The sequence below is a fragment of the Thamnophis sirtalis genome, unplaced genomic scaffold (genome assembly GCF_051295495.1).
Source record: "Thamnophis sirtalis isolate CommonGarterSnake01/CBP01778 unplaced genomic scaffold, rThaSir2_p1.2 scaffold_15, whole genome shotgun sequence".
NCBI classification, from domain to species: Eukaryota; Metazoa; Chordata; class Lepidosauria; order Squamata; family Natricidae; genus Thamnophis; species Thamnophis sirtalis.
The window spans coordinates 34,966,754-34,980,634 of NW_028261395.1; the positions used below are offsets into that span (position 1 = coordinate 34,966,754).

At 38.5% G+C, this 13,881-nt stretch overlaps 1 protein-coding gene across 1 annotated transcript in view; it reads right to left on the reverse strand.

Moving 5' to 3' along the window:
• LOC106545335 (cadherin-23) overlaps positions 1-13,675 on the reverse strand; it is a 453,671-nt gene extending 439,996 nt beyond the window's left edge. Inside the window, exons 1-2 of the mRNA XM_087702429.1 lie at positions 13,633-13,675; positions 13,247-13,324 (exon numbers count right to left, since the gene is read on the reverse strand). Coding sequence (XP_087558555.1) covers positions 13,247-13,324; positions 13,633-13,675 — 121 coding nt within the window. The remainder of the gene's footprint in view (positions 1-13,246; positions 13,325-13,632) is intronic.
• Between the last annotated feature and the right edge of the window lie 206 nt (positions 13,676-13,881).

Below are 13,881 nucleotides of genomic sequence, written 5' to 3' on the forward strand. Positions count from 1 at the left end.
ATGGATAGATAGATAGATAGATAGATAGATAGATAGATAGATAGATAGATAGATAGATAGAGGTGTGTGTGTGTGTGTTTATTAATGAATGTCTTGATAATCTTTTTACTTTCCAGTGTTTCTCAAAATATTTCCTAAGTGAGCTTCAATTATTTTTGGGGAAAAAAATCCATATTTTCAGACTCCCAGATGATACTTTTCAAATCTTTTTCAGAAACTATGTATTCTGAATTGCGGGTTGGACAGTTCAAGGTAGCGCTAGAGCAAATAGCAAGAATTACTTTATTGTTACTGCAGATAAATGTTATTAACTTACTTTTATGCTTTCTAGCTCCAAGAAAATTTAGAAAGACATTATGTAAAGGGGCTCTGACTGCTCACAGAAGGATGACTCTCTGAAAATTTTTAAAAAATCAGATTGTATAAGGTAAAAGAAGCTGTTAAAAAAAATTGTGGTCAAACATGGATCCAACCAAGGAATGCAGAGGAATCCTATCACCCCCCATCCCCAGCCTCACCAAATCCAATGCACCTTTATGGCATTGTCCTCCAGTTGGGCAATGCCTTGAAATGCTTGTACAGGTAGCCCTCAACCTACCCACACAACTGAGCCCCTAATTTCCATTGCTAAGCAAGATAGTTCTTAAGTGAGTTGTGCCCCATTTTATGACCTCTCCTGCCAGAGTTGTTAAATCACTGGGTTACTAAATTAGTAATATGGTTGTTAAGTGAATCTGGCTTCTCCATTGACTTTGCTCGTCAGAAGATCGAAAACAGGGAGCACCTGACCCCAGGATACCACAGCTGTCATAAACTCATGCCAGTTGCCAAGTGTCTGAATTTTATTCATGTGATAAAATTGGGGATGCTGTAATGGTCATAAATGAGAAAAATTCATGTCACCTTTTTCAGTGCAAATATGGTCAGTTTTCAGTTATATATACGAATGATCACTAAATGAATGGTTGTAAATTGAGGACTACCTGTAATTGCACCAATCTAAGGCCTTATATCTATAGAGGTTCTCAGTCACCAACATCATGGTTTTCCAAAAGGTGCTTTTTCAAAAGGCAATGGGACTTTTGTTTTTCCCTGTAGATGTTTCGCTTTTCATTCAAGAAACAAGGCTAAATGCTGGGGAATGGAAGGATTCTTCCTCCTCCTTTTTAGTCCCATTACTCAAAATTAGTAGACTAGCGAAATGCTGTGGTCATAGTACACTTAGATTTCAATAAGGCATTTGACAAAGTAGACCACAATCTACTTCTTGGTAAGCTAGAAAAATGTGGAATAGACAATATCACCACCAAATGGATTTGTAGGTGGCTGACAAGCCGTACTCAACAAGTAGTCCTTAATGGTACTACATCTACATGGAGAGAAGTAAGCAGTCGGGTAATACAAGGCTCTGTCTTAGGCCCAGTACTCTTCAATGTCTTCATTAATGTCTTCGATGAGGAAATAGAAGAGGAACTCATCAAATTTACAGATGATACTAAACTTGCAGGAATAGCCAACACCCCAGAAGACAAGCTCGGGATCCAAAAAGATCTTGACAGACTTGAACAATGGGCCCTATCCAACAAAATAAACTTTAATGTGGAGAAAAGCAAAGTTTTACATTTAAGCAGGAAAAATCAAAGATAAAAGTACAGATTAGGTGAGATTTGCTCAAAAACAGTAACTGTGAGAGGTACCTTGAAGTCCTAGTGGATGATCACTTGAATATGACCCAGCAGTGTGCAGCAGCAGCCAAAAAAACTAATATAATGAAGATCACATAAAGTATTAGTGCCACTTTATAAAATCCTAGTAAGCCCACACTTGGAATACTGCAACTAATTTTGGTCACCATACTACAAAAAAGATGTTGAGACTTTGGTAAAAGTTCAAAGACAAGCAACTAAGATGATCAAAGGCCTGGAGACTAAACCATATGAAGAATGGCTGCAGGTCTTGGGTTTGGTTAGTCTAAAGAAAAGAACATGACATGATAGCAGTATTCCAATATTTGAAGGGCTGCCACATAGAAGAGGGGGTCAAATTATTCTCCAAAGCAGCGGAGGGCAGGACAAGAAACAATGGAAACCAATCAAGGAGAGAAACAACCTGGAATTCAGGAGAAATTTCCTAACAGTGAGGACAATTGCCTTCAGGAATCATGAGTGCTCCATCACTGGAGGTTTTTAAGAAGAGACTAGACAGTTACTTTTCTGAAATGGTATAAATTATCCTGTTTGAGCAGGGGGCTGAGCTAGAATATCTGCAACGTCGCTTCCAGCTCTGCTCTGCTCTGCTCTATTCTATTCTATTCTATTGTATTCTATTCTATTTTAAACCATATACTGATGGCCCTATACTTCCTGGTGCATAAACCACACAAACACAGAGAGATGTAAGACAAGGGAAAAGCAGGCTTTGATTAGACCCTCCACATACACATTTCCACCCATAGAGAAACAACAGATTAACATCTGAAGAAGAAAATCCTATGTCCTTTTTTGGCTAAAAGAATTGGAAAGAATTCAAGCCATGGTCTGCATGCCTGCCCACCTCATTTACATTCTAGTTTTGTTTTTAAATTTTACCAGCCAGCTTGAGTATTTGACAAAACAGAGAGATAAAGGACATATCAAATAGATCAGACAGATTATATGCCATGCAAATTGGTTACCAGAAGGGAGAAACCTTACTTCTTTGTCAGCAATCCTTCCACAACCCACTATGATCTCCCCCAGAGTTGCGCATGTGAGATAGGCAGCTTTATAAATCGAATAAATAAGTAGACCATTATCGTGGCACGACAAAACCGCACTCGTCAAAATAGCGGTGATAAAATTGCGTCGCTAAAGCCGCGACGTCATCACCGCGCATCATCACCGCCGCAACAACAGCGCGGCGACAGAAGGGCGCTTTAAAACAGCGCGGCGGCAGAAAGCGGATTTAAATTAAGGTAAGGGTTAGGATTAGGTTTAGGGGTTTGTTTTAGGGTTAGGGTTAGGGTTAGGGTTAGGGTTAGGGTTAGGGTTAGGGTTAGGGTTAGGTTTAGGGTTAGGGTTAGGGTTAGGGTTAGGGTTAGGGTTAGGGTTAGGGTTAGGTTTAGGGTTAGGTTTAGGGTTAGGTTTAGGGTTAGGTTTAGGGTTAGGTTTAGGATGCTGAGTGCTTGGGAATGCACGGATTTGCCCTCCGCGATTATGTCATCGCGGTAGGGTCGCGTTTTTCCTTAGCGCTTCGAACGGCGCAAATTAGTCTTCGCGCTTATGTCTCCGTGGATAAGGGCTTCGCGGATTTGTGGTGGAACCGACAATTATTGCTGCTGCTTCCGGTCTGATCCCTGATGTCCAGGAAAGGGTGAGCAAGACTCTGAATAATAGTATTCCATCATGCATTTAGTCCAAGCTGAACGTGAATGCTGTCTATTTGATGAAAACATTATTTTATTTTTCTAATGTAATGTATTGTAAATTGCACAACAGGAAAATGTTAGAAATATTGATAAAAACATTTTTTTTAAAAAAAAAAAAGATTCTTCCGCAAAATTCAAATAAGAAGCAGGTGATTTGTATGCTTCTTGGTACATGGTTTGTCTTGGGAAATTATACTTGTCCCAAGACTCATGTATTACAGTATGCAAAGTCAATTAAGTATTAAATGTAATTAGAAGATTTTTGTTTTCCCAAAAGCTGTATTTACACTACAACTGTATGTTGGCTGTGTTCTCCATGGATTCATATTTTTATCCATACATCTATTTTATACATATCATAAAACAATAATTTTACAATCCTAATGATAGCAGCACTAAGGAGGTCCTGGCTGACACTATCCGAAGCTGAGGAGGAAGAAGCTGCTGAAGAAAAACAGGGACAGTGAAAGGGGCAGGAAAAGTCAACAGAAAGATATGAAGAATAAAACAGAAAGGGGCAAAATGCACAGAAATTCAGGAATGTGGATGTGGATATGGATGGCAAAAGCAGATTATAGAACTAACTAACTAACTAACTAGCAGAATTTTATTATAGTCCTAGACCAGAACAAATAAAAACATTCAATAAATATACAATTAAAAATTCTAGAATAAAATAATAAGTAACAGATAAAATCTATGATAAAATCCAGTCTGTCAATTATACATGGTCTAACTATACTAAAATCACAATCCATAAACTGTGTGGTTAGTTAGAAGAAATCCATCTGTAATTCTCACTTGAGACATGAACACCTAAGCTAAATTATCCTCCCTCCCTTTGGACCCATTACAAGAGGACAAAGCTCCTTTGAGAAGTCCTTATTTTTAGGAAGGTTGAAAGGAAAGGTCAACCAAGAGAATCAGAAAGGTGAATGGACTCAGCAATGGATGTACTGTTGTAAAACATAAAGGCTCAAGCTGAAGACAAAACATCACATTGTTACTAGGTATTGATACCAACCTCCCGGAATATAATCAATTAAATGACAAAAATTTGGAACCCTGATAAGATACCCAAGTCTTTTGAGTATTGTCCCAGCAGCAGTGCCTAATGGTAGAGTATAAAGCAATTTAACCTAGCCTCATAGTAAAGGTAAAGGTTCCCCTCACACATATGTGCTTGTTGTTCCTGACTCTAGGGGACAGTGCTCATCTCCGTTACAAAGCCGAAGAGCCAGCACTGTCCGAAGAAATCTCCGTAGTCATGTGACTAAATGCTGAAGGCACACGGAACGCTGTTACCTTCCCACCAAAGGTGGTTCCCATTTTTCTACTTGCATTTTTACGTGCTTTCGAACTGCTAGGTTGGCAGAAGCTGGGACAAGTAACGGGAGCTCACTCTGCTACACGGCGCTAGGGATTTCAACCGCCGATCTTTCTGATCGACAAGCTCAGTGGCTAAGACCGCATCCTTAGCCTCATAGTAATCGTTCCGAAACTTTACAGAGAAGATAAAAAGTTGCAGGAGAAACTAAATGTCAAGGGAAGTACATTCCCCATCATCATGCTTTCCATATTAAACCATGCAGAAAAAGGCAGGAAAAACTGAAAACAGGAAAAGAGCATAGCAATTCTGCATACCGAAAGACTGAGTGGAGAAAAGTAGCCTTCCTGGTGTTAAAACCATGGTAAGTACAGGCTGCAGGTCTTCTAAATGGGAATCTGCATGCATGTATTACTTTAATATACATACATACACACACACACACACACACACACACACACACACACACACACACACACACACAAACAGTTTACTCTTCACACTGCAGTAGGTTGTGCATGTCAGTCATTACTTCTGGGTGAAATAACTGACGAGAGGGTCAGTCCACCTGAAAATTGCTCTCTAAAGACTAACTGAAACAGATGGGCATTGATGGTGTTTTCAAGGAAATTAATCAGCTTGGACTAGCAGCAATGCCAGGAGCTCCATAGGTCCAATCTAGCCTAATGAATTCCAAGCTCTCTGTCTTAATAGCTCCTGACAAGACTAATTTACTCATGTAAGTGATTAGAGAGGGAATTATCTCTTTAATTGTTGCTTAACACTCCTCCAGGTATCACATGGAAAGGGGGAGGAAGACAGTTGCACTTAATCGAGGTAAAAAGGAGGATAGAAGATTTATGAGAGAGAGAGAGAGAGAACAGAATGGGAAGGAAGTAAATAGATTTATTAATGTACCTGGGTTATAGGAGTTAAATAAAAAAGCAAGCATAGCTGGGTTGATCAGGAGGGGAGAAATGCAAAGTATGTCAATGCCTCTATTAAATATGTGAAGGTTTGCAAATTTTAAAAGCTCAATAAAACCAAATAAAACCAATGGAGTTTGTTCTGTGGAATCATTAAAACAAAACTTCTCACATCACTTACCCTGATCTTTTCTGCTGTTTTCAGTTTGAAAAATAATTAGTTGTACCAAGAAGTATGACTTTTTCGCACGTCTTCTTATAACAAACACATGGTTGGGAGCAAATGCAACAAATTCAGGGTAGGTAGGTAGAGAGGTAGGTAGATAGGTAGATAGGTAAGTAGGTAGATGATAGATGGATGGATGGATGGATGGATGGATGGATGGATGGATGGATGGATGGATGGATAGATAGATAGATAGATAGATAGATAGATAGATAGATAGATAGGGTGAGAATCAAGAAATATAGCCTATTGATCTATTAGATTCAGTAAGGCCTATGGATAATAGAAGGCCCCAGAAAAAAAAAAAGATATTAACCAAAGTTTTCAGCTAGGGTGATTTCAAAATTTAGCAGAAATATGTAGAATCCTGCTGAACCGTTGCTGAAATATGTTTTTTGCAAAATATGCACTTGTATGGATTCGTTTAAAACAGGAAGAATGAAACTGTTGGAAATGAGGAATTGAAAATAATGTACACAGGTGTTCACAAAAAGTGAGAGTTAGTGAGGTTGTGAAGTATGTATGTGTTTAGAAGAACAGTATAAAAGATAGGGTTCAAGATCGGCTCGAAGCTCTTTCATTTATAGGACTTGTAGGACTTGCTATTTCTCATTGGCTCTCTGCATTAATATATTAATGCAGTGTATTACTGCTATTATATCTTTTATATCTATTCATTTCTAATGTTCCAAATTATTAGAAACAATAAACCTCTGATCTTAAAGTAAGAATTATTGCTTGTGTTATTTCCTTTGTTGTCCTATTGGAATTTTCTTATGACATGAGAGAGAGGGGGGGAGGGAGGGAAGGAGAGAGAGAGAGAGAGAGAGAGAGAGAGAGAGAGAGAGAGAGAGAGAGAGAGAGAGAAAGAATTGATAAAAACAGAGATGAAAGGGATATCTTGGAAGTCTTCTAGTCCAACTCCCTGCTCAAGCAGGAGATCCTATACCATTCCAGATAAGTGACTGTCCAGCCTCATCTTAAAAGTTTCCTGTGATGGAACACCCACAACTTCTGAAGGCAAGACATTCCACTGGTTAATTGTTCTCACTGTTAGGAAATTTCTTTTTAGTTCTAGGTTGCTTCTCTCTTTGATTAGTTTCCATCCACTGATTCTGGTCTTCTCTTCTAGTGCTTTGGGGAATAGGTTGACCCCTTCTTATTTTTGGCAACCCCTCAAACATTGGAATACTGTCCTGCGATCACATCACGCCTAGTTCTTCTTTTTAGTAGACTAGCCATACCCAATCCCTGCAACCATTCTTCATATGTTTTAGCCTCCAAGGCCTATAATCATCTTTGTTGCTTTTCTCTGCACTTTTTCCAAAGTTTCAACAACTTTTTTATAATATGGGGATCAAAACTGGATGCAGTATTCCAGATGTGGTCTTTCTGAATGAGGCCCTTTGTTGGAATGAAGCACTGCCTCATTCTGAATTAGCTTCATTTTTCCAACAGCATCATTCTCCAATATCCGAATACATTTTAACCTATTAAGTTAAAATCTCCATGATAAATACGAGGTGTTGAATTGCAAATTAACCAGGAAAGCTGTTGAGTCTACATTACAAGAAATGCATGGATTCGTTTTAATGCACGTTGGGATAGGAAATTTTCCACCCAGTCCTTTCCTTCTTGAGAAAATAGCAAAAGATAATCTGAAACATCACTACAGAAGTATAGTCCCTGCTGCCACATTATTTTTTGCAAGGAGAGAAAACATAAATATCTATCCTGTTATTTTTATTTATTTATTTATTTGCTGCCTTTGAGTCAATAGTAATTCCTGTTAAGTCCCTGAGGTTTTCTGGGCAAGATTTTGGAAGCAGTTTGATATTGCCTCCTTCCTAGGGCTGAAAGAAAATGGCTGAAGGTCATCCAGCTAGATTTGTGTCTAAGGTAGGACCAACACTTATAGTCTCCAAATGTTCAACCATGTGTCTTAGTTACTACACCCAACTGACATTCTATCTTATTCCACCAATATTCATTGCAGTTGAGAATGCATGGGAAAAAAATTGTTGGTTAACATACTGTTAAGGAACTGTACTTATCATACCATCCAGTTTACCCTTAACTAGCTGCTATTCAAAATGGAAAGGATTATTTATCAAATGCCTTGATGAAAATCAAGATGCATTATAACAGGGGTGTCAAACTGGATTTCATTGAGGGCCGCATCAGGGTTGTGTTTGACTTCGGGGGACTGGAGTGGGCGTGGCCAGAAAGGGCATGGCCACCTTAATGTCACTCGTGTCGGGGGCACCTGTGATGGCCCAAGCACTCTGCCAGCAAAAACAGGCTCCCAAGCTCCATTTTCAGCTGCGATGCCTCCTACAACCCTCTGCCAGCAAAAATGGAGTTTGGAGGGCAACGTGCAGCCCTCCCAAGCTCTGTTTTTGCTGGCAGAGGCACCATGGGTCAGTCCTTCACTGTTTCCAAGGTGGCTCCGTGGCCTTGAGTTTGACACCCCTGCATTGTTAGTACAGCATTTCCCGGATGGAGATTATTTAATTGGTATAATTAGATTGGCAAAATGTATCTGTGACTTATATAAGGTCAATCATATAATCTGCCCTTCCTAAATGTCATCATCAAATTAATTTGAATCTTTAGGATTTTCATTCAAATTTTCACTTTGTGAAAATTACATATGACATTAACATTCCATTCATTCTCTAGGATGTTCCAAAAATAACAAAGAGGGATTCAGCTGAACCATCAACAAGCATCTCGGTTGATTCCTGGTTATTTAATAAACTGGTTATTTTTTTAATTTTTGCCAGTCCCAAGTCTCAATTCTTCATATTTTGAAATACCTGATAGAAAATATACGATCTTGTTGGACAAAGCAGGACTTGAATACTTTTCCCTTTTCTTTGCTGTCCATTAATATACTGTCTCCTTAACTGAGCAGCTGGTATACAATTATTTTCTTTCTATGACTTTGAAAATATCTAAAGTCCTTTTTAATATCTAAAGTCCTTTAAGTATCCAAATTCTTTTTTTTTTCATCTTTCATCAACTTTAGCCTAACATTCTCTCTTCAATTGTATCAATTTTATCTATTCTTTGGCAATGGGTTCCTCTATCTTTTTTATTTATTTTTTATTTCTGAACTATTAAGATTTTATTCAACTACGGTGTGCTAGTTTTTTCTTCTTTCTTCCATTTTTCCCCTTGCTGAAATTGTTTGCAACCCATCCTTTAGTATCTCCTTTTTAAAACAAAGTTCCTTCCATCTTTAGCTCCTTTGCTTGAATTGAATTGAATTGAATTTATTTCATTTATATGCCGCCCTTTTCCCCAAAGGGGACTCAGGGCGGCTCACAATCCAAGTCAAGGGAAGGGGTACAAATAAAGAATAAAAAAGACGAACAAAACAATACACAATTTAAAAGCACACAACAACCATACCATTCGAGGGGGGGGGCAAAAGCTCTTTAGCCCCAGGCCTGTCGGAATAGCCAGGTTTTAAGGGCTTTACAGAAGGCCTGGAGGGTGGTGAGGGTTCAAATCTCCAGAGGGTCGGAGCAGCCACAGAGAAGGCTCTCCTCCGGGTGGTCGCCAGTCGGCATTGGCCGGCGGATGGAATTCGGAGGAGGCCCAATCTGTGGGATCTAATCGGTCTATTGGAGGTAATTGGCAGCAGGCGATCTCTCAAGTACCCAGGTCCAATACCATGAAGAGCTTTATAAGTGACGACTAGTGCCTTGAAGCATATCCGAAGACCGATAGGCAGCCAGTGCAGCTCGCGGAGGATAGGTGTTATGTGGGTGAACCGAGGTGCACCCACGATCGCTCGCGCTTATTAGCTTCTCCTGTGTACTAAGTGAATCAAGAGCCAGGGGGAGTGTGTGAAAAGGAAGATTACCTAGAATTAATACATAGCCACAAACAAGCTAAGTCTAACCCCCTTGACTGCCATTGTCCCTTATCTAACCCTATTAGTTCAGAAGACTCCTGTGCATAGGCTTTTAGCAATAAATCAGTTATATTGAACCTTTACATGTGGACACGGTCTTTTGTTCCTGACACAATGTCTCATTGCTTAAAATTCATTTTTAGGTAACTTTCTATGTAGATTCTCAGTCATCCAGGTCATGGTTGTCCCCAAAGTGCTTTTTCAAGAGGCAACTGGACTTTCTGGTTTTTCTTTGAAGACGTTTCACTTCTCATCCAAGGTGTCTTCAGAAGCGAAACGCCTTCAAAGAAAAAGAAGAAAGCCCAGTTGCCTCTTGAAAAAGCACCTTTGGGACATTTTAAGATAATATTCAATGATAATTAGCTTTACTTTACCTTAAAATCAGGAAATCCAGCATTAGATGGTCACTTTCCCCCAACTAAGAAGCAAAGCTTCTTCCCCGGTAAAATTCTACTGCAAACTAGGGTTATACAAAACTTTTGCTAGACCAATTTTCGAATACAGCTCATCTGCCTGGAATCCACACTGTATATTGGACATTAGTACAATTCAGGGAGTCCAGAGATATTTCACAAGAAGAGTCCTCCACTCCTCTGCTCACAATAGAATTCCCGATGCCACTAGGCTTGAAATTTTGGGCTTGTACAACCTAGAACTACGTCGACTAAGGTCTGACCTAAGTGTAGTACACAAAATTGTCTGCTACAACATCCTACCTGTCAACAACTACTTCAGCTTCAACCGCAACAATACATGGGCAAACAATAGATACAAACTCAAGGTAAATCACTCTAAACTCGATTGCAGAAAATACGACTTCAGCAACAGAGTGGACAATGCCTGGAATGCACTACCCGACTGTTGTCCCATCCTCAAACCCCCATAACTTTAACCTTAAACTGTCTACCGTGGACCTCATCCCTTTCCTACCATCTCTGTCCTATCATCCCCACTTATTCATACCGATTTCCTGTAGTCATGTCCATATTTATACTTATACCTGTTAACTCGTACACATTTGACAAACTAAATAAATAAATCAACTACCTATTAGTTTCACTTCTTCAACTAAGTCTTTCCTGACCAATCATATCAAATGTAGCCCATCCTCTTATGCGTTATTCCATCATCAGTTTTTGCAGGCCCTAAGAGTTCTGCCAACTATAATCCAGAATAGTTAGTGGTTAGACTCATTTGCACATTGCAAACAATAATGCTTTGAACTCTGGAGAAAATATGGGCCAAATGTATTATAATTCTAATAAGATACAAGGCTTTCTTTAAGGATCTGAGAACTGCTGGAATTTTATAAACCTGTTACTGCTTATCAGATTAACTTTAATCTTTTCATAAAAAGATCTGCCAAGTTTTATTTCAGTTTTAATGAAAATGTAGGAACAAGCAGTGATGCGAACTCTCCCTGGTATGAACTCAAGAGAGGAAAGGAGAGAAAAGAGACAGCGTACAAGAACAATATAGCAGTGTCCCGATATTTAGGGGCTGCCACAAAGAGGAGGGGGTCAAGCTATTTTCCAAGGCACCAAAAGGCCAGACAAGGAATAATGGATGGAAATTGAACAAGGAGAAATTCAACCTGGAAATAAGGAGGAATTTTCTGACAGTGAGAATAATCAACCAATGGAACAGAAGTTGCCTTTGGAAGTTGTGGGAGCTTCACCACTGGAAGTTTTCAAGAAGAGACTGCCATTTGTCAGAAATGGTGTAGAGTCTGCTGGGCGGGGGACAGAGGGGTTTGGGCTGGATGACCTACAAGGTCCCTTCCAACTCTCTTTAATCTGTCTGTCTGGGCCAGGTTTTACTGCACCACTGTTCTCACATTGCGTTATTCAATGTTTCTCAACCTTGGTAAGCTGGCTGTGGAATTCTGGGGACTGAAAGTGACATATCTGAATGTTGCCAAGGTTGAGAAATACTGGATTAGAAGTAGTCCAGGAAAGACCTTTTTCTTAAGGACAGCATACAAATCTTAAGAAGGCAAGGAATTAAGACTATTCTCCTACTGGGGCTTTTATAAGTACGAGTTACTCACTTAAACAAAGAGCACAGCCTGTTGTGTTTAAACTGTGCTGGTGCATATACACAGTTCGTACAATCAATTCAAAGAGTATTACAATCCACCCAAACATGACTGAAGATCAGGCTTAATGGAGTGAGAGTCTGGAAAAAGGCTGAGAAAAGAGCCGATCAATTTCTACATTTACTAAAACTGATTACTGACAAAAAAAAAAAAATAGAAGCTACATCTGTTGATTAAGCTCTGACATAGTTTGGCCAAAGGCACAATTAAAAGCACACCCATCAATCTCCCCTCTCAGTCACATCATTGATAAGGCTTTTATTTCATAATTTTAAACAAACTGAGGTTGAGAAGGCCCAACCTTCTCTTTTGGTATGATTGTTAAAAAGAACCAAGGCTCAGAACATAACAAAGCAAAACAAATGACACAGATTTTAATCCAAAGGTTTGACTGAATTTTCCCCCCCAAATTCCTGCCTTTAGACCCCAAAAATCTTTAGACTCCAAAGAGAGGCAGTGCATAAGTGAGGGGTATACAGAGGATTTCATCTTTATTTGCAGTCCAAGAATACTTTCAATTGCTAATTCTGAGATTCTCCTTTAAAAAGCTGAGAGTCTCAGACAATAGTACATGCAATCCTTTGGACTCAAAAATAGATTAAAGACTAATAAAAACAAAACACAGAAGTGGCATTCATAAACACACATAGCAGAAGAAGAATCATGTTCATCTACAGTAGAATTGTGTCAAACTAATTACTTTTATTAAGAGGCTTAAACTTTAATTTTGTAGATAGGAGATATATAACCACTGCAAAAAGCCATGAATATTGCAATGTTTCCCTTTTTGAAAACTCTGGATAGTCTTGTAGTCAAACTATCAACAACAAAAATGAAAATAGAGCATGAAACCATAACAAAAGAGAATGAGGAAAATCTAAATTACTAATTGAATGCTTGTTAGCACTTCCTCCCAATCTTGTAAAAAAAAACTGAATCACTGAGCATTGATGTACAAGCACATTTTGCGTGCAATATTTTTCTATCTGCATTTGATTTAATTTATACCTGTTTTAGGAGTTTTGAGTTAATCTGCATATGAAAATAGCCCCAAATAAAGAAACTATGATATTTTAGCACGTGACTCTTTTTTTATTTAGATTTATATGAGCATGGCTGTTGTCAAAGTGATTCTGAAGGGCAAACAAAGTTTTAAAATAAAATAATAATAAAAATCATTAAGACACACAGCATAAAGTCAAGAAAGAAAAATGGCAATTTAATAGGCATTCCTTCGAAGCTTAAATGCTAAGTTGACTTTCTATTTTTTTCCGTTTCTACAATACAAAATGCAAGTGTACAATTTTACCCATTAAAAACAAATCTTAATATACTTACCCACTGGAGTGTCTTCATTGATCAACAAATAAGTGTCAAAGAAATAATTTATGAAGTATGGCAATCGATTGCTCAGACCTGAAAAAGTTGAGAAATATAAAAATTATATTCATAACATTGCTCAGACCTGAAAAAAATGAGAAATATAAAATTATACACGTATAGTCCATCTATTCTCTACCCTTACTTTTGTTTACTCAGACAATACGAATGAGTTATGTGCCAATAGGAAAGGTGGACAGCCTGGGATCTCTGTGGATTTAAGTCCAAAAAGATAACAACCCAACTACAATAATGATGATGCTCTATAGGACATTTGTATCCATGGTGAATACATTTTCTCCATAGAGCTGAACTAGAGTAGGGGGGGGGGGATTAATAAACACTTTCCTCATCGGTGTTATAAAATAAACACATATCTTTCTTCATGATTATACAGATTCACTGCATTTTCCAAAGATTCAAAATGTATATTTGGGGACATATTTTACAGTAACACATTCATACTTTCGTGATAGTAGCATTAAATGAAGCCAATTCACAAGCTATTTCATTTATATCCCATCTTTTTTCAGGCAGCAATTATCAACAAGGACATCATATAGCTCATTGCTTCTGCTATAAGAGCTGTGGTG